The sequence below is a fragment of the Cetorhinus maximus genome, chromosome 19 (assembly GCF_964194155.1).
Source record: "Cetorhinus maximus chromosome 19, sCetMax3.hap1.1, whole genome shotgun sequence".
Lineage (NCBI taxonomy): Eukaryota > Metazoa > Chordata > Chondrichthyes > Lamniformes > Cetorhinidae > Cetorhinus > Cetorhinus maximus.
The window spans coordinates 58,051,150-58,072,406 of record NC_135897.1 but is presented as its reverse complement, the minus strand read 5'-3'; the positions used below and the strand labels follow the sequence as shown (position 1 = coordinate 58,072,406).

The 21,257-nt window shown below is 44.1% G+C and overlaps 1 protein-coding gene across 5 annotated transcripts in view; it reads left to right on the top strand.

Moving 5' to 3' along the window:
- Positions 1 to 21,257, top strand: part of LOC144693818 (putative cation-transporting ATPase 13A4) — a 130,561-nt gene that overhangs the window by 5,585 nt on the left and 103,719 nt on the right. For 3 of the 5 annotated variants that reach the window (XR_013579604.1, XM_078563870.1, XM_078563873.1), the window contains exons 1-3: positions 11,515 to 11,623; positions 16,391 to 16,564; positions 20,699 to 20,845. Coding sequence is in view for 4 of the 5 variants with exons in the window: in XM_078563870.1 (XP_078419996.1) it covers positions 11,516 to 11,623; positions 16,391 to 16,564; positions 20,699 to 20,845 (429 nt within the window). In the remaining variant the exon portion in view is untranslated. Of the gene's footprint in view, positions 1 to 11,514; positions 11,624 to 16,390; positions 16,565 to 20,698; positions 20,846 to 21,257 lie in introns of those variants that run through there. The other 2 variants (XM_078563871.1, XM_078563872.1) reach the window with 2 other exon arrangements.

Sequence of the window (21,257 nt, the reverse complement as noted above, 5' to 3'; positions counted from 1 at the left end):
CTATAACAGTAAGAAATGATTTAACTTACAATCATTATAAATAATAAGCAGGGGCTTAAGCAGCCCAATTTAAAAGAAATCTACTCCTGGAAGAATTGCCTTGCCTTTTTAAAAAATATTACCACACTAATTCCTTAACCGAATGTAGAATTTAGCATAAGGCATTTTTTGGATTCATTTGCATTTTTAAAAAATCATTCATGGGATGTGGGCTTCGCTGGCTGGGCCAGCATTTATTGCCCATCCCTAGTTGCCCTTGAGAAGGTGGTGGTGAACTGCCTTCTTGAACCATTGCAGTCCATGTGGTGTAGGTACACCCACAGTGCTGTTAGGAAGGGAGTTCCAGGATTTTGACCCAGCGATAGTGGAGGAATGGTGATATATTTCCAAGTCAGGGTGGTGAGTGACTTGGAGGGGAACTTCCAGGTGGTGGCTTTCTCACCTATCTGCTGTCCTTGTCCTTCTAGACAATAGTGGTCATGGGTTTGGAAGGTGCTGCCAAGGGAACCTTGGTGAATTCTTGCAGTACATCTTGTAGATGGTAAACACTGCTGCTACTGTGCGTCAGTGGTGGAGGGAGTGAATGTTTGTGGTTGTGGTGCCAATCAAGTGGGTTGCTTTCTCCTGGATGGTTTCAAGCTTCTTGAGTGCTATTGGAGCTGCACTCATCCAGGCAAGTGGGGAGTATTCCAATCTTGCTCCTGACTTGTGCCTTGTAGATGGTGGACAGGCTTGGGGAGTCAGGAAGTGACCTACTTGTCCCAGAATTCCTAGCCTCTGACCTGCTCTTGTAGCCACTGTATTTATAAAGCAAGTCCAGTTCAGTTTCTGGTCAATGGTAACCCCCAGGATATTGATAGTGGGGGATTCAGCGATGGTAATGCCATTGAACATCAAGGGGCGATGGTTAGATTCTCTCTCGTTGGAGATGGTCATTGCCTGGCATTTTTGTGTCGCAAATGTTACTTGCCACATGTCAGCCCAACTCTGGATATTTTCCAGATCTTGTTGCATTTGGACATGGACTGCTTCAGTATCTAAGGAGTTGCAAATGGTGCTGAACATTGTGCAATCATCAGTAAACATCCCCACTTCTGACCTTATGATGGAAGGAAGGTCATTGATGAAGCAGCTGAAGATGGTTGGACCGAGGACGCTACCCTGAGGAACTCCTACAGTGATGTCCTGGAATTGAGATGACTGTTCTCCAACAATCACAGCCATCCTCCTTTATGCTAGGTATGACTCCAACCTGTGGAGAGTTTTCCCCCAATTCCCATTAATCTCCCTTGAGATCACATTCGGTCAAATGCTGCCTTGATGTCAAGGACAGTCACTCTCACCTCACCTCAGGAGTTCAGCTCTTTTGTCCATGTTTGAACCAAGGCTGCAATGAGGTCAGGAGCTGAGTGGCCCTGGGGGAACCCAAACTTGGTGTCAGTGAGCAGGTTATTGCTAAGCAAGTGCCACTTGATAGCACTGTTGATGACCTCTTCCATTACTTTACTGATGATTAAGAGTAGACTGATGGGGCACTAATTGGCCAGTTTGGATTTGTCCTGCTTTTTGTGTACTGGACATACCTGGGCAATTTCCCACATAGCTGGTAGATGTCAGTGTTGTAGCTGTACTGGAACAGCTAGGCTAGGGACGCGGCAAGTTCTGGAGCACAAGTCTTCAGTACTATTCATTTAATGTAAAAAAAGGGATTTCAGATTACAACTTGATTTCTGTGCAAAATATAAAAACAATGAAGTCTTACAAAATATTATAGAGTTGGTTTTAAATGTCCAAAATGGAACAATTTTTGAGCAAACTTACTAAAATGGGTTTAAATAAGGTAGTCTGCTCAATTGGAATCTGAAATTAAACATTTTTGGTGATAATTAAAGATGTAATAGTTTTCTCAGACCACCAACTTGTTTGGTGTGAAATTGGGATCTCTTGGTTGCTATGGGTGATGTTTGGGTATCCAAATGGCATCTGTTGTCATACACACTTCTGGGGCAAGCTGCTTTGAACCCCATACTGATGAGGGCATTAGTGCACTCATGGTGAATGGCCACTAAAAGTTTGCAGAGAAGACAGATCATGATGTCAATCACCATACAAAGCTGATCTGACATCAGGGTTACATTTTGATGTTCAAAGCTCCAGCTAACGCCCTCTCTTAACCTTGTACAGCTGAGCAAGTTTCAGGAACACACATTCAGCAGCAGAAAGGACCCCTCCACCAGTAATGTTTAAAGGGGTCATCAACTGTTCACAGATTAGTTGTTGGTTGATTTCATCCAGCAGTTAGTTTGATTTGATAATCGTTTGCTGCTTTCCATAGTTGTTTAAAATTGCAAAGGTCTAGAGGCAGTGGTCTGGCACGTTATCAAGGATTTTTTGTTGGCTTCAAGGCTACTGCACAAACCAGTTGTCCCAGACTTGAGTGTGCTAGCAACAGCATGATTTGGATAATGAGCAGAGGTCACACAGAGCACGGCAAGCTGCTGGAAAAGGAGGAGGAGGGGCAGAAGGGCTCTCAGCAAGCAATATCCGCTCAGGGTGTTCAGGAAGCAATTTTCCTACTTGAAGCACAATATTGCAAATGTGTGCAACATATATGCTTCAATAATGCTGTCCTTAGTGAAATCTGCTACCTGCTACAGGCACAACTGCAACCTCCAAGCAGAGTATGGGCAGCATTACCAGTGACTGTGAAACTGACCATGGAATGAACTTTTATGTATCTGGTTTCTTCCAGGCCAGAGCTAGTGATATTTGCAACACCTCTTTGGCACCCATGGTTTCATAAGGGAGGCCAATGAAGCTCTCTAATCAATGACAACTAATTAGTCTCTTTCCAGTGACCAGCAGGCAGTGTAAGCACATGTTTTCACTAAGATTGCAGGCTTCCCCATGGTATATGGTATCATTGGCTGCATCCACCTCATTTTTTGGGTGCCACATGTTAGCTTTATCCTAAATTGGAAATGAAGGGGATTCCACTCCCTCAGCATCCAGCTGGTGTATGACCATAAGCAATGAGTCCTGCAGGTCAATACCTGGTCGAGATACCTTCATTCTGTGCAGTCCAGTATGCCAGATGCATTTGAGCTACCACACCAAAGTGAATGATGGCTACTGGGTGTGAAAGTGTCTCTGTTGATCTCATGCCTGATGACTCTGGTGTCCAAAGCGGGCACACAAGCATTGCATGTGTACAATGAGAATCATGGTGTCAAAAAAATATGATAGACTAGACCATTACTGCGCTCAAAGAATGCTTCCACTTGCTGGCCTGCTCTGGAGGAGCCCTGCAGCACTCAGCAGAGCAGTGTCAATGCTCATGCTAGTCTGCTGCATGTTGCACAAACTCGCCAAAATGAGGCCATAATCCATATCACCAGCTATACAGCAAGGAGCTACGGAGCAGGAAGGTGAGGAGGAGGCAACCTAGACAGCCCCTTTCTGGCTGAGTTGTCCATGAGGCACTCATCCTCGTGTGATACCAGTAATCACCGCTCCAATTCTCCATTTATCAATAGTTCCATACTTTACTCCTGTCAGTGTCTTCTTGGCTGCCATGTAAAAATTAAAGCCATCACAAAATAAACATTTGAAACAAAATTTATAAATGAAATCATTCCATTTTGCATACAAAAGCTGATGAATCACCTTGTGCATTCACTTAATGCCTGTTTTCTGTGCGCCTTTGCTTATCTTAGTGCTCCTATGCAATGTCACCTCAGTGGCATGCTGCTGACTTTCAGTCAAGGAGACTGCAGGTGGCGTTGGAGGATGACATTGAGCAGATCTGGGCCGAAAAGCCCTAGCTACATGCTGCAGTATCTTGACATGAGTGGCAGCAGTCTGAGCCAGCAGACTGTAGGCATCAGAATGTCCAAGGATATTCATTTAGGAAGGATAGGCAAAAAGGGAAAGGAGGTGGTGGTGTGCTGATAATAGGGATGGGATCAGTACATTAGTAAGGGAGGATCTCAGATTGGAAGAACAAAGTATGGAATCTGGGTGGAACTAAGAAACAGCAAGGGGCAGCAGATATTGGTAGATGTTTATAGGCCACCAAACAGTAGTGTGGGGTATGGTACTAATCTAGAGATTAGAGAAGCATGCAGCATGGGCAATACAGTAATCATGGATGACTTCAATCTGCATATAGAAAGGGTAAACCTAATGAGCACTAAAGCTGTGGAAGATGAGTTTCTGGAGTATGTTAGGGATGGTTTTCTGGAGCAGTATGTTGAGGAACGGACAAGAGTATGGGCTATTTTAAACTAGTATTAAGTAACGAAAATGGCTAATTAATATAAAGGCAAAATATTGCAGATGCTGGAAATCTGAAACAAAAACAAAAAATGCTGGAAAAACTCAGCAGATCTGACAGCGTCTGTGGAGAGAAAGACAGAGTTAATGTTTCGAGTCCATATGACTGAGGAAGCGCTGAAGAAGAGTCATACGGACTCGAAACGTTAACTCTGTCTTTCTCTCCGCAGATGCTGTCAGACCTGTTGAGTAGGGGTAATTAATAATCTTGCTGTAAAATAACTTTTAGGGATGAGTGACCATAACGTGATAGAATTTTACATGATATTTGAAAGTGAGGTAATTCAAACTAAAGTCTGGATGTTAAATTTGAACAAAGGAAATTATGAAGATATAAGGGGCGGCAAATTGGCTGAGGTGGATTGGGAAAATACATTAAAAGGCATGATAGTACATAGGCAATGGATAGTCTTTAAAGAGTTATTACATAGTTTACAGCAGGCTTGTCCAATCTTTTCGCATGAGGGGCCACATTACAACATTTTTTGCACTCAAGAGGCTGATGAGCAAATTTTGGAAAGATAAGGTTTGGCAGAACATTAAACATAAATTTCAAAAAACACCTGAGGTATGAAAAGAAACAACTTGCTGAGCAAAAAGAACAATATCAAAGCAGTGAATTGATTAAAAAAAAAGTAATAAATGAAGATGAGTATTAGTGTGATTCGGCAGTGTGTGTGTGTGTCCGGCTTATTCCCAGTCTCAAGGTGCTCACTCACTCACTTCCACCCACTGTGAGAGTGGATGAAGGTGCATTTGGTGTGTAGGGGTGAGGGTGAATGAGAACCCTGAGCCAGGCTTTTGCACACATTCTCCCCCGTCACACACACTCCCCATCCCCCTCCCTCTCTCCCCCTCACTCTCCCTCTCTCCTCCTCACATTCTCTCTCTCTCTCTCTCTTTCTCCCTCACACATTCTCCCTCTCTTCCCTCACACACTCCATCTCACACTCTTTCTCTCCCCCTCACACTCTCTCAGTCTCCGCTCACTGACTCAGACACAGGTGGGCCCCACTCTGGCTCACCTGGGCCCTTCTCTGGCTCCCTTGCACACCACTCTGGCTTGCCTGGGCCCTGTTCTGGCTCCCTTGTGCCCTGCTTGAGCTCCCTCACACCCCACTCTCCATGTCCCGGAACTTACCTTAAAAACTTACCTTCCCACTGTTTGTTGCTCATCTAATCACAGGCTGCTTGCTCTCTGCATTGCTTTACAGCATTTTTCAAATATAGTTCAGTTGAATGTCCAACAAGTTTGGTGGGCAGTGTCTAGAGGCCTCAGAGGCCACAATGCAGCCTGAGCTGGACAAGCCTGATTTACAGCAATTATACATTCCTTCAAGGCACAAAAACCCAAAAAGAAAAGTCAGTCAACCGTAGCTAACAAAGGCAATTAAGGATTGTATAAGATTAAAATAAAAGGCCTATAAAGTTGCCAGAAATGTTAGTAAACCTGAGGATTAGGAGCATTTCAGAATGCAACAAAGGAGGACCATGAAACTGATAAAGAAAGGGGGAATAGAATATGAATAGAAAGTGGCAAAAAACATAAAAATGAACTTTAAAAACTTCTATAGGTATGTAAAAAGGAAATATTTGGCTAAGGCAAATGTGGATAGGTTACAGGCAGAGTCAGGAGAATTTATAATGGGGAATAGAGAAATGGCAGAGAAGCTAAATGATTACTTTGTGCCTGTCTTCACTGAGGAAGATGCAAGAAATCTCCTAGAATTAGAGATCCAAGGGACTAAGGAGAATGAAGAATTGAGGGAAATCAGTATTGGTAAGAAGGTTGCATTGCAGAAATTAATGGGACTGAAGATTGAAAGGTTCCTGGGACCTGATATTCTACACCCCAGAGTGTTGAAAGAGGTAGCTGTGGAGATAGTGGATGCATTAGTGATCATCTTCCAAAATGCTATAGATTCTGGAATGGTTCTTGCAGGTTGGAAGGTAGCAAATGTCACCACATTATTTAAGAAGGGAGGGAGAGAGAAAATAAGGAACTACAGACCTGTTAGCCTTACTTTAGTTGTAGGGAAAATGTTGGAATCTGTTACAAAGGATGTGATAAATGGACGCTTAGATATAATGATCTGATTGGGCATAGTCAATATGGATTTATGAATAGGAAATCATGTTTGATGAACCTGTTGGAGTTTGTTGAGGATGTTATTATCAGAATTGATAAAGGGGAGTCAGTGGACGTAGTGTACCTGGATTTTCAGAAGGCTTTCGTTAAAGTACCCCACAGGAGGTTAGTTAGCAAAATTGAAACACATGGGATAGGAGGTAATATACTGGCATGGATAAAGGATTGGTTAACAGGCAAAAAACAGAGAGGAGGAATAAACAGGTCATTCTTGCTTTGGCAGGCTGTGACTAGTGGGTTACCGCAAAGAACAGTACTTGGGCCCCACCTGTTCACAATATATATCAATGGTTTGGATGTGGGGACCAAATGTAATATTTCCAAGTTCGCAGATGACACAAAGCTAGGTGGGAATGTGTATTGTGAGGAAGATGCAAAGCGGGTTCAAGAGGATTTGGACAGACTTAGTGAATGGGCAAGAACATGGCAGATGGAATATAATATGGAAGAATGTGAGGTTATCCACTTGTAGAAGGAACAGATTGTCAGAGTATTTCTTAAATGGTGAGAGATTAGAAAGTGTAGATGTACAAAGAAACCTGGGCGTCCTTGCCAATAAATCACTGAAAGCTAGCATGTAGGTGCAGCAGGCAATTAGGGAGGCTAATGGAATGTTAGCCTTTATCGCAAGAGGATTTGAGTACAGGAGTGGCTAAGCCTTGCTTCAATTGTGTAGAACCTTGGTCAGACCACACCTGGAGTATTGTGTGCAGTTTTAGTCTCCTTATCTTAGGAAGGATATTATTGCCATAAAGGGAGTGCAACGAAGGTTCACCAGACTTTTTCCCGGGATGGTGGGACTGCCCTGAGAAGGAAGATTGAGGACCTGTTTTCCTTAGAGTTTCAAAGAATGAGAGGTGATCTCATTGAAGCCCACAAAATACTTAAAGAGATAGACAGGGTAGGTGCAGGTAAGATGTTTCCCCGGTGATAAAGCCTAACATTTCATTAGCCTCCCGAATTGCCTGCTGCACCTACATGTTAGCTTTTAGTGATTTATTGGCAAGGACACCCAGGTTTCTTTGTCATCTATACTTTCTAATCTCTCACCATTTAAGAAATACTCTGCACATCTGTTCCTTCTGCAAGTGGATAACCTCACATTCTTCCACATTATATTCCATCTGCCATGTTCTTGCCCATTCACTAAGTCTGTCCAAATCCTCTTGAACCTGCTTTGCATCTTCCTCACAGGGACACTATTTCAAAATAAGAGGGAATAAGCCACTTAGGACTGAGATGAGGAGAATTTTTTTTTCTCAGGGGGTTGTGATTCTTTGGAATTCTCTACCCCACAGGGCTGTGGAAGCTCAGTCAATTGTGTATGTTATAGCAGAAATTAACGGTCAATTAAAGGCCAGCCGTGGTGAAATGTGCACTGCAGCGCTGCCTGTGTGCCGAGCCTGTGTGGAGGTGGCCGAGCGCTGAAGTGTGCGCATGCGCAGGGGGTGCACGCATTAAAAGCTCCCTGAGGCACACAACTGCCTCAGGGAGCGAATAGTTTTGAAAAGAAAAAATAAAGAAGTTAGAAATGTTAATAACATGTCCCCTCATGCGACTCTGTTACATGAGCAAGGACATGTTAGAAATTAGTTTGAAATTTATTATTTTTTTAAATCACTGATCGAAACCTCATTCCGCCCGTGGATGAGGTTTTGCAAAAAACCTTTGGGTAGCAAGAAGTTTCATTTAATTAGATCTTTAATGGCCTTAATATACCTGTTAATTGTTGGCAGGTACGCTGCCCACTCCCACGCCAGCCCGCTGACTGAAATATTGCTCGCCCCACGCCATTGCGCGTCATTTTACGCTCATTTGGGTAGGGCGTGAGCCCACCTGACGAGCACAATATTCTGCCCATTGAACTGCATGATCAGCCATGGTTACATTGAATGACAGAGCAGGCATGATAGGCTGAATGGCCTACTCCTGCTTCTATGTTCTGGTGTTCCTAGAAAGAGCACAGGTGGACTGTGGGAGAATGAATGCTGCCTTCCTGAGTGAGGATTATAGGTTAGTAATCCATGGAGCCACTTCCACACCCCTGGGATGGCACCTCATCAACCCAAGTTTTTTTTTACTTTGTTCATGGGATGCGGGCATCACTGACAAGGCCAGCGTTTATTGCCCATCTTTAATTGGCCTTGAGAAGGTAATCTATTGGAGGACAGATTGCTGGACTCCTGTGAATGTCTGCTAGGCATTTTGCACACTGTAATCCACAGTCATGATGGCAACAGTCTGAGTGTGCAAGGTAGCAAGCTGACCTTGCATGGCAGCAGACTGAGTGTCCACAACTATAAACAGAGTTCTGGTGGAAGCTGATTGCGCTGCAGTGGAAGCTGAGACATTGGCCATCAGACACTATATCATGTTTGGGACCAAAAGAGTTCTGATGGAGTTGGCCACCATTTCCATACTGGAAGGAATGGGTTCCAAGCTTTGTGCCAAACCCTGTGGCAAGTTGATGCTGGTCTCCATGCTCTATAACATTGAAGGTAGGCACTCTGAAAGGCTTTCTAATGCTTCAAGCATTTTGTTGTTCATACTCATCAGTCTTTCTCTATAGGTTGCCCCATCAAAGTGCTCAGCTGAACCCTCTGCAGCAGAACTCATGCACAACCTCATCCTCTTGCACCTGCGCTAACTATTTCCCTTGCTCTGACTGCAGGTCACTCATGCTTGTTGTCTTGCCTCCATTCTTTCCTCTAAATTGTGCACAGTTTCAGTGTGTAAACTGGTGGATAGGATCGTGAGAGCAAATTACAGTTGGGTTTCTTCATCACTGTCCTGCGTATCTGAAAGGGGAAAGGCAAAAGGGGAAAGGATGTGGTGCGGGAAAGTAGAGTGCGGGGCTTACACCTTCTGCAACTTATAAATCAGGAGACAGTTTGAGATGAAGGGGAAGTGGGATAAGAACATAAGAAATAGGAGCAGGAGTAGGCCATATGGCCCTTCGAGCCTGCTAAACCATTTAATAAGATCATGGCTGATCCTTGATCACAACTCTACTTTCTTAACTGACTTCCCTAGAGACCAAAAAAGATGTATCCACTGGGTTGTGAGTTGATATTCCCACCAGTCTCAGTAGAAAAGGGTCTTCTGAATTTCCCATATAATTTCCTGGTGATTATCTTATACTGATAGCCTGTAGTTTTGTTCTTCCCTATAAGTGGAGACATTTCTTTTGTCTACCCTATCAAAGCTATTCATAATTTTGAGAATCTTTATTAAGTCACACCTAAGCCTTCTCTTTTCAAGAGAAAAGAGATTCAACCTGTTCATCTTTTCCTGATAGGTATAATGGGCTGGATTTTCATCCTCGAGGCGAGTAGTGGGAGTTGGGAAAATTCCCAGCTTCGCAAACCCACCTTGGGAGAAAATGGTTCTGGAGACGCAATCTTCATTTCTGGGGGGTGTGGGCTGCAGTCAGACCAACCAGCCCGGGAAAGGGTTCGGAGGCAGCCACGGGGGCTGCCGGGTGCTGAGACAGACCCGCCTTAGTGCTGTGGGACTTTGTCCCCGTAAAAATAAAAACGCAAAGGCCCTCACATCCCCTTATACCCCCCACACACTCCCCATACCCCATCCATGCCACCTCATGCCTCTCCACCCCATCCCCATACCCCTCATGCCAATCTATGGCTCTTCTATGCCCATTCACCCTCTATAAACTGCATAGAGGCAATGAATTCTATGGTGACAGTAAAAGAAAAGCTTTAATAAAACAATCATTCATTAATTACTTTCTATTTTCTTAAAAAAATTCCTTTTACTACCGGTCAGTAAAAGTGTCAATTATCCAGACCCTTTAAAGTATCAATAGCAGAAACTATAAGCACTTGAAACCTCCTAATCTTGTATAAATAAATATTGTGAAATTGATAGAAGAGATCAGAGACCAAGAGCTATCAATCAAGCAATATTTTCCCCAGGGCTCAGCTGTTTCAACAGACTAAACAATTTCTCAGATCTCAGCCAAGAATGCATAATATAGGGTTCATTGGTTCTTTCCAATGTACAGTGGGTGAATGGGCATGAAGTGCCATTGTTTGGCATGGGGATATGAGGGACTTGGGGGTGGGTAGTGGGGCATAGCCTGGCATTGGGGGCATAAGGAGGACCTTTTGAACTTAGCTTTCAAAAGGTTCCCTCATCCAGACTATAGTTCATGATACCTCTGAGGTGCTGTGAACCACAACACTTTGAAAAGCTATCCCGACTCCATGAAAATTGCAGAGGACTAGGACATGCCTTGCCCTGTAATGAAGCCAGCCAAGTCAGGAGTGGAGGGTGTGGGCTCACGACCTGAACCAGCCTGCATCCTTAAAAGGTATTCCTAAAACTCAGAAACCACAGGAATGGGGTTGGGAATCCTGGAATTGGGACCCACGTGCTTTTTTTAAAGGACTTCCAAGTCATCCTGACTTGGCGAAAATCCAGGCCAGCCTCTCAGTTCTAATGTCTAGGGTTGAGTAGGAGGATTAGCTATGACCATACCATCACCCTCAATGGTTTCAACCCCTGTTATCCTCACATAAAAAACACTGAGACTGACATCATATCATCAGATGCCCTCTTTGAGTGTTTATCTGCAATCCTTATTGTTGCAATTTAGCTGAGATGTTAACCTGTTTAAATAAATGGGTATTGTCTTTACTAAAATAACAGTGTAGAACTTCAGACAAGCATCTTAAACTGGTAGTTTATGGCATAATTCTATAACACAGCATGTACTATTCCATTGCTGACTGAGGAACAGAGTAATCAGTCACATTGAGGTTAACATTCTTATGTTTTTGGCAAGCTTTGTACTCACTGAAGTGAAATATGCATTGAGGTTGTAATTCTTTTCCATTTTGTCCATTGTTAGTACTGAGTACTCCTATGTCAAGTTGATAGGATTTAAATAGATAATGTTTCTTCTGCAAAAGTAAAATACAATGGATGCTGGAAACTTGAAATAAAAACAGAAAATGCTGAAAATGCTCAGCAGGTCTGGCAGCATCTGTGGAAAAAGAAACAGAAATAATGGACGGAATCTTGTGCTGCTCCCGGGAACATGAAGCAAGGCAGGAGGGGGAACTTAAATGTGCAGAAGGCCAAAACTCAGCTTCCCGACAGCGAGATGAAACTAAGGTATTAAGTTCAGGAAAGGTTGAGCTTTCCAATGGCCAGCATCATGAAGCCATTTTGCATGCACCTGGATGTCATCCATGCTCATTAAATGGCAATCTTGCCAGAATTAAGTGCACCTTTCAAATTAAGTTATCGGCGAGCGAGAAAAACGTGCCCTCACATTCATGACTGCATATAAGTTTGTGCAGCAGGCGAGAAGTTGGAGTGTGTAGCTGCTGTTTTTCCCCACTTCGGGGAGCTCTGTTCCACAAGAGGTGATGGTTGACATTGGGTGGCGGCATCCAAAAGGCAATTGGGCAGGGCTGTCCCAGGGAGGGAGGGAGGCTGCAGCCTAAGGGGCATGAGGCAGGGCTGTCAGAGGGAAGGAAGGAGGCGTGGAGGCAGGGAGAGAGGCTGTCTGAGGCAGGGAGGGAGGCATGGAGGCAGAAAGAGAGGCTGTCGGAGGCGGTGAGGGAGGCAGGGAGGGAAAGTGAGAGTGCAGGGAAGGGCCTAGCCTCATGCGTATGGCGGTCATGTTGTAGCAGCGGGATGGTTGTGGGGGGTGGGGGGGAGGCGGGTGGTGGGTGAGGGTCTTTCTGGGCAGGGCTATTCAAAGATATAGTCTGAAGGGGTGGGGTCAGTGCTGTCAATGGTGGGGTCCTAGGTGTTGAACTGAGGGTGCTTGGCAGTCACAGTGAGAAGGGCAAGTGGAATATGGTAAAATGGCAGGGTCGTAGTCGGGCATTGGCTGGTCTCATGGAGGATGTCACAGAAACAAATATGGCATGGATAAAGGGAGGGGTCAGTGTCAGGATGGACGTGGAAATGGTAATGGGTGCAGGCAGAGAGGGGAGAGAAGGCCTGTGGAGAGTGATGGTTATGTGGTCAAGGGTAACAGAGTGGAGAGGAATTGTTATACTCGGTGGGTCAAGGGTGATGGGGGGAGGCTGGTGGATGACAAGGGGAGAGTAGAAGGTGGTGGAGCAGGTCTGAAATTTGACGAGTACCATATCTAAAAGGTCTTCTTGGAAACACATTTGCTCTGAAAGTGCGATCCTTCAAAGTGGGGCTGAGAGACGTTTTAGGAGGGTGGAGTTAATGGTGAGCACAATTGGCCAACTAAAGGGACAACTTAATAATCATGAGTTAAAGGGATGAGAACCATGGTCAGGTATGTTCTCAACCCCATGGTCACCTTCCGAATAGGGTAGCATTGCTGCCTGACCCCTGGGTCTCATTCAGCCGAGATCCCAGCAAGGTCAGGAGAAAGAGGAGAAGATGTGCTGAGGGACAGCTCCTGCTGACCGAGGGGAGAAGGGCAGGAGGTAGTGGTAGCCCTATGATCTCTTGTAGCGGACACAGGGAGGAAACCGGACCATGCAGGGAACTTCGACCGTATGTAACTGCAGCTCACCAACCTTATTTAACCACAGTCTGTACGTTCACATACATGCACAGTAAATATAATTTAGACCTTATTACATTCGCCTATTACTCTGACCCCACCTGATACCTTACTATTTCCTACTCCACTGCTATCTGTCTCTCCTAATTCTCTGCCTTTTCACCTTTCACCTTGTCTTTTTCCTTGTAATATTACCTCCTAGTTCCCACATCCCTGCCAAATTAATTTAAATCCACCCTAAAAGCATTAGCAAATCGCCCTACAAGGACAAAAGCAAAATACTGCGGTTGCTGGAAATTTGAAATAAAAACAGAAAATGCTGGAAAAACTCAGCAGATCTGTCAACATCTGTGGAGAGAGAAACAGAGTCAACGTGTTGAGTCTGTATGACCTTTCTTCAGAGCCCCACAAGGACATTGGTCTTGATGCTGTTCAGGTGCAACATGTCCGGCCTCTACAGGCCCCACCTGCCCCAGAACTGGTCCCAGAAATCTAAAGCCCCCGCTTCCACATCATCTTTCCAGCCACACATTCATCTGCTTTATCCTCCTATTGTTATACTCACCAGCACATGTAATCTGGAGATTACTACCTTTGAGATCCTGCCTACTAGTTCTTTCCTAGTCTTGTTGCAGGACCTCATCCCTGTTTCCATTTATGTTTTGTTCTAGATATAGACCACAACTGTTGGCTGTTCACCCTCCCCTCCTCAGAATGCTCTGCATCTGCTTATTGACATCCTTGACCCTGACAGCTGGGATGCACCATACCACACTGGATTCACATCTACAGCTACAGAAACACCTGCCTGTTCCCCTAACTATTGCGTTTCCTATCACTATTAATTTCCTAATCTTGGGCTGGATTTTATGCAACCCCCTCCCCTCTGCCAATGGCAGGGTGGTGTTGGGAGGGTGTGGTTAACAGGCAAGGGAGGGGACAATAAAATGCCATGGTTACTGCGTCTGCCCATCTCTGCACTGGCCACAATATTACCAGTGGTGGGAGAGACCGAGCCAAGTGTTCAGCCCGGCTGCTGTCACTGCACAGGTTGCTGGTGGGCAAAGTGGATGCCTCCTTAATGGCCCTTGGGGCCTAACAGAAGCCTTCAAAAGCTCACCCCCCTCATTCCCCCCTCTCCTAGCCTGACTACCCTGGACCCCAGCCTCCTCACCCCCCCCTCCCCCCCCCACTCCTTGGGGCCTCCCAACCTGGCACTGGCAAGACCCCCAGTCGTACCTCTGGTCCTGGTTCCAGTGCAGCATGCCAACCTGCAGACTCCACTGCACTACTGGTAGTGGCCACTGCTCCAGGCAGCGCAGCTGGTACTGGAGTTACTGACCTCTGAGGCGGGACTTCCTGTTGCTGAGGTACTCAAGTGGGCCATTAAATGAGCAAACATTGGCAGGCTCACCGCCAGATTTTACTCATAGGAGCTGGACCACCGCCCCCAGTGTAAAATCAACTCCTTCCACCTGCAAACCTCCACTCTCCTCACTTCAGGTGCAACCTGGTCTGGTCTATACAGGTTCCATCTGCCGGTCCCAACTAACCTTTGAATCAGGTGATTACAGTCAGGGTGTTCCATAGATGTGATTTTAAGAGAAATCTTTCCTTTGTGGGATCTGGAGGAGCAGGAGTGATCCTCTGATACCTTGGCTCTGGGTTCTCCACCTCCTTTGCAGTAAGACTCTTGCAACATCCAGCCCCTAGACCCATCTCGCTGTCTGAGGTTTTCTCTTGTTGCTGGTGGGCAGTTAAAGGACAAGAAAAGTTTATTTACATCAGTACAAGAAAATTTATGGGTAAAAATAGCCCTTTGCCTGCTAAATTAAAGAGCTAGCTATTATTCCAGAAATTTTGATATGAAGTAATCAGAATGTAAATTTTACACTTTGGTGAAATGTAAGAACCGGATCTTGATATTAAAGAGCCAAGATTAAACTCCAAGCCAGAATCCAGGAGTGTGAGTCCAGATCATCCAATTTTCATCCTCTCACACTGGCCAACTGCCACTTTCATACATATTATGGCCATTAAGAAATCAATTGAACTACTTGTGAACGCTGCCCATCCAACCTTAAGGTTGGCGGGCAGGCAGAAAGCTCAAGTAGCCTTCGCGTTTTTCAGGAAACCACATCCATGAGCGGGATGAGGTTTCCTGAAGCTTTTATTAAATAAATAAATTCATTTCCATAAATATAAAAACATGTCCTCACTCATGTGATACATGTCACATGAGGGGACATGTTTAAATAAATAAATGTTTTAATCAATTCCTTAATTATTTTCATATCCATTCAATCTCCCTGAGGCATCTCCATGCATCAGGGAGATTGCTGTGCTCTTTCGCATACACGCGTGAAAGAGCGCAGGCCCTGACTCTTCCTCCTCCCCCCCGCACAGGGAGCGCCACTGGGCGGGCCTTAATTGGCCCTCCCGCGTAAAATGGCGGCGTGGACCCAATTGTGGGTGGCGATCGGCTCCGTGCACAGCCCCACTTGCTCCCACCCAGCCTGCCCACCATAGGAAAAGTCCTGCCCTTGGATTCTGGATTGGAGTTTAACCTTGGCTCTTTAATTTCAAGATCCAGTTCTTACATTTCACCAAAATGTAAAATTTACATTCTGATTGCTTCTTATCCAAAGTCTCTGGAATAATGGGCAGCTCTTTAATTTAGCAGGCAAAGGGCTATTTTTACCCGCAAACTTTCTTGTACTGACGTAAATAAACTTTCCTTGCCCTTTGACCTCAACCTTATGTTTTTAAAACGATCTTCAATATTTTGCTTTTATTAGCAGATTCAGTGGTTTATAATGAATAAATACGTCAAATTCTGTATTTACAACAAGGATTCCCAGGATGTTTTTGTGGGTATCTTGCAATTGGTTGTGGCTTATATTGTATGCCACTATATGCAAGTTGAGTTTTTTAGAAACCTGCCTTTACCTTGTGGTCATTTATGGAATTTGTTCATGATAGGTGCTTATATGTGTCCATCTCTGAATCAAGCTAACAATTTGTAACTTTCTCTCAGAGATAGGAATTAAATTCTAGTTGACAACAAGCTTCTACTTATTTATCGTAACTAATGGGTTTTTAAGGGACAACCAAACTTAAATACAGTTCCACTTTAGTGGCAGAGTTACATATTTCACCTTATATGTTGCAATGATCCTATCATGGCCTAGCCAGCAATGCCCACATCCCATAAATGAACTTTAAAAAACATTAGAAATCAGCAAGATATCCAACTTACCATAAGCATTACTATAGGTGAGCCATTGGTCTGCCCTGAAATTTATCTTATAATACAAAATATTGCAGAGTTTCTTCACTAATAGCAAGTACTGATGAACTATTATGCTTTCTATTCTGTAAAGGACATATTTGGTTATAAATCCAGTCGCTGCCGCAGTGTCCTGTTTATCATAGGATCTGTCCTAACATGTGGATTTCTGCTGCTTCTGTTTTACTGGAGGCCCGAATGGGATGTCTGGGCTAAGTGTATTCAGTGCACTCTGCAAGAAGCTGACATTGTCCTGCTTAGAACAACGGTAAGTGTTACCCTTATCTGTAATAAAATAGTAGGGGTTATAGAGCCCTTCCTACACTTTATGATGGGTTGGGAGAAAGGTACTTGCACCCATTGGATGCAAGTACCCCCACTGGACATCTGAGCTAGTTTTCAGTATTCTGCCAGCTGTGGCTGTTTGACATGATGCCCATAACCCTTCCAGATTGGAGGCAGGAACATTTCTACCAAACCAGTGGTCACTTGATCAGGAGAGGCAATAACAGGCTTGAAATTCTGCTACTGGCTTATTTAAGGCACTCACTGAAGATACATGAAATATCAACATCAACCATAAACCGCTATATAGAGGAGGTGACTAAAGCTCTGTATAGGAAGGCAAGCATGCACTCCAGTTGTGACCACCAGCAGCAACAAAGGCAGCCATTGTTATATAGGGCTATGAAGCACCACAACATGAGGGACACATTAAACTGTACACAGACAACACAGATGTGCACAAGTTGGCCATTTTATGGGAAGCACATGGGGGTTTAAGTCCAGAAATACAGTGATGATAGGTGACAGTCACCTCAGATTAAGTCATTTTTTTGTTTTACTTACTATTTCCAATGATTCTCCTTTATTGATAATTTTGATGCCTTTGGGCCGATTTTTGAGTGGAGCATAAATCAAATGGATAGGGGCAGGTTATGTGATGTATCTGCCTGAAGGAGCTGGTGTGGTGCCCTTACAATTTTCATGATCCAGCTGAATGTTCATTAATTTTCAGAGATGCCATCACATAGCACACTCCCTGTGGATATTTCACTGATTAGGAGGGTGGATGCTATTTATAGGGGAGAGGTGTTTCATTATGGGGGGCAGTGACCAGCATGGTTATGCAGCACAAGGCAAACTGAATTCCAACAGGGTGCTGAAGTTCTCTGATGTAATGGCAGAGATATTGATTGAGCAAGTGCTCAGCAGGACAGAGGTCCTCTTCTCATCTTCCCATCGGTGATGGGTGACAAGATAAAGCAATTGACAGGCATGGAGAGAATTTGCAAAAAATTTCAATGTTAACAACATTGTACCCAGGATCTCGCCTCAGTGCAGAGAAAAAAATAATGGTCTGATTGGGAAAACTAGGGTAGTTGCCCACTTTGACATCTTTCATATTCCCTGAAAGCCTACTTTAGGACCCTACTTTAACCTCAGAGTTATCAATCCTTCCCTACCTCACTTCCCATGCATCTCCTCAATACAGCATGGAAACCTTCACTGTGCATTCTTTCTGCTTAAACTCAAATCTTCAAAGTTTGCTGCTGCTCTCACAACTACTTCTCCTTCTTGGCCTTGCTTGCTGCTTCTTCCTGTCAACATGTACAGAAGGTTGATCTGCCTCATACATCATTAACACAGTTAAACAGGAACATATATATTCTCCCTTATAGGAGAAGCTGGCAGGCTACAGGAAATAGACTGCCAGAGCACGAGGAAAATGTTGCTATCAACATCACTGGGAAGAGCATTGAAACCGCATTGATGATGGCCAGGTTGGAAATCAAGCACAGTTCGGGAATATTTCCTTTCTTTTCTCTTTCTACTCTACTCTCAGTTCCATAGCACATCACACAATTAGCATGACAACCTAGTGATATATTGTACTGCCATTCATCATTGTCACCTAGCCATCCCATATGCTAACCCTTGTCCCTCTCTCTCTTTTCTAAGTTTGTCAGTTGACTTGGGCATTATCAGACAAACTGAAGAGGAGAGTTCTTCAGATGATCCTGTCAGTAACTCTTGTCCTTCCAAGTATTAGCATAGAAAATGGTACCTCAAGTGAAGTAGATCAAAGTTGGACAGGTCTTTCATGGATGATTCACCAAACACCAAGTGAAAAGGAACAGGCATGAGTGGAAAGAACAACAACTCTGCTAAAGAGAACAGAGATGCTGGGGTACAATTTCTGTGGGAGCTCTTCACTTTCCCATTGCAACTTGGAGGAAGAGCAGCAGAAGTCCTACAGAAATGTTGTAATTGGCTGTTTACTCCAATTATTTGGGGTTTCCACATACAACCTTCCTTCAAAATTATAGCAAAATATTGGAGATTGTTTCGTTGTGTGTTCAGGGTCTAGATGAGGTTCTTTGGAGCTTGTCTATTCTCCCAAAGTAAGCTGCTCAAGACTGTAGTTAGTTAAAATCATTAATCTTTATTAATGAATACATTGTATATATTGGGAACTCTGCACAAGGTTGGAACTTTTCCTCCCTCCAGATCTCTGTTACTCCATCATGTGATGTTACATCATCATTACACAAGCATCATATGCTTCTGATGTTAACTCTTTAGTTTACATCTCTCCCAAGTCTTTATCCCTAGCACAGTTACTCCTCCTATATTTCCCCAAAAGTCTCAGACTTCACAGGATTAGTCTCTGAGGTGCCTTGACCAATCTTCCTGGTCTCATTTGATCTCCTTCCGAGGTCAAGGATATTCTGTATTCACCCTCCTGTCGGTGTGAGCCTTCTTCTCCTGGGTGGCTGTAGAGCTTTGTCTTATTTCTTCTCCTTTCTCTTCAGGATCTGAGTAGTAAGCCCAAGTTTCTATTGGCTTCCAAGGATATTAACGTGCTCCAGTTTTTTCTTATGAAACCCTGGTCTGTCTCAATCCTGTACGATCGCAGTTGTGGAGTTCTTTCAATAATTGTGCCTTTTCTCTATTGTTCTCAGACCCGTACTCTCTCCCTGAGCTTCAGCACTGGTAACTCACGTACTCTGTGCCTATGGTTAAAGATATGAGCCTATTTGTTTCTCTGTTCTTCCTCATGCTGTTTTATCCTCTTATGGTCATTTAGGGTGATATTGGGTTTCAATTTCTTCTTGTGTTCTCCATGTCCTTCCCATCAATAACTCAGATAGTGATAAACCATTTTGTAGTGGTGAGGTTCGGTAATTCAGAAGAGCTAGGTTAAGGTCTTCATTCTTCTTCTGCAAACCTTTGATGGTTTGTACAACCTCTCCACCAGGCTGAGGATAATGAAATGAACTAGTTACGTTTACGAATCTGTTGTCCTTTGCAAAATTTTGGAATAACTCATTAGCAAATTGTGGCCCATTGTTGGACACAGCAATGTCCAGAATGCCATGTGGTGCATAGATTTTCTGCAGTGATTGAATTACTTCTTCCGCTGTGATGCTGTGAAATCTGATTACGTCAATCCACCTTGAGTAGTAATCAATGACAATAAATGTTCTCCCCTTAAAGTCAATATGTCCATTCCCAGGTGCTCCCATGGCTTAGATGGAAAAGTAGAAGGTGATAGTATTTTTTTTTGCTTTTAGCCGTTTACTGCACATGTAAGACAATTAGAAATCATTTCTTCTATAGAACAGATATTGCCTGGCCACCAAACTGATTGCTGGGCTCTCATGTGACATTTTGCTATCCTTAAATGGCCTTGGTGAAGTCTTTGCAGAATATCAAGCCAAAGTGCTCTCAAAAGTGTTAATTATTTAAGGTGAGATTTTTCACCCGTTCTCAGGAGAAGACCAGCCTTAGACAGCTGCTGGCCAATCCGAATGGCCGGCAGCTATGTAGTCCCAGCAGCGCCACCGTTAGCCATTGCTGGGACTAGCAGCCCCCAGTGCTAAGAAACCCAGGCTGACAAGTAAGTCCAGGATTGGGTGTTGTGGCAAAGGAGATAAGTGGGGGTGAGTGGGTGAGCGGGGGAGGGGGTGGAGGGCTAGGTTCAAGAGACTGGGATGGGAAGGTTAAAGGGGGGTGGGATGTTCTTGAGTGGGGTGCCTCTGATGGGCCAGGGGGCCCCAAAAGGAGGTAGCCCATGTGAAAAATACCAGAGGTGGCGGGATGAAGACCCCAAGTGACCATCAGGGCCTCAATAGGCACAAGGGCAGATGGGGCCACTCAACACCTCCTCCCGCCTCCTAAAATTTCAGACTGGTCTGGGGCAGGCATGTAGGTGGCAGGGAGATTACCCACATGATTTTATGTGCCCCATGGCTTCAGACCCACTGGTGGTGGGGCTTAAAATCTAGCCCATTAGCAATTTGCTCCCAGCTCCATTGATGGAATTTGGAATCATGATTAGACATTTACGAAATGAACACACACATTCAGTAATAATTTTTTTCCTTTCTTTGTTCAGGATGAATTTAAAATCTGGACTAAGAAGAAGGTAATGTGGATTCACTTGTCTTTAGTCAGTGACCCAGCAAGAGCTGAACAACAACATTCGCTTCTCTCTGATGAGACATCATTGCTGCACAGAATCATCATGAAACCTGATTTAAAAGTAAGAGTCGCCTTTCAAATTCTGCTTTCGTCTCAATAGTGTATTTTTTTGTAGTTAAAAATATGTCCGCAGCAACATTTCTGAAGCTCTTAATTTAATTGAAATGGAAGAGATTAGGAACATTTGTGGGTCTGGCAGCGTCTGTGGAGAGAGAAACAGAGTTAACATTTCAAGTCCGTATGACTCTTCTTCAGAAGTCTTCCGAAGAAGAGTCATATGGACTCAAAACGTGAACTCTGTTTCTCTCTCCATGGATGCTGCCAGACCTGCTGAGTTTTTCCAGCAGTTTCTGTTTTTATTTCAGATTTCCAGCATCTGCAGTATTTTGCTTTTATATCAGGAAGATTTGTATTTGATATTGTCTGTTTATATGATAAATTTCATTTTTCAAAATATTTTTATTCTCTTGACT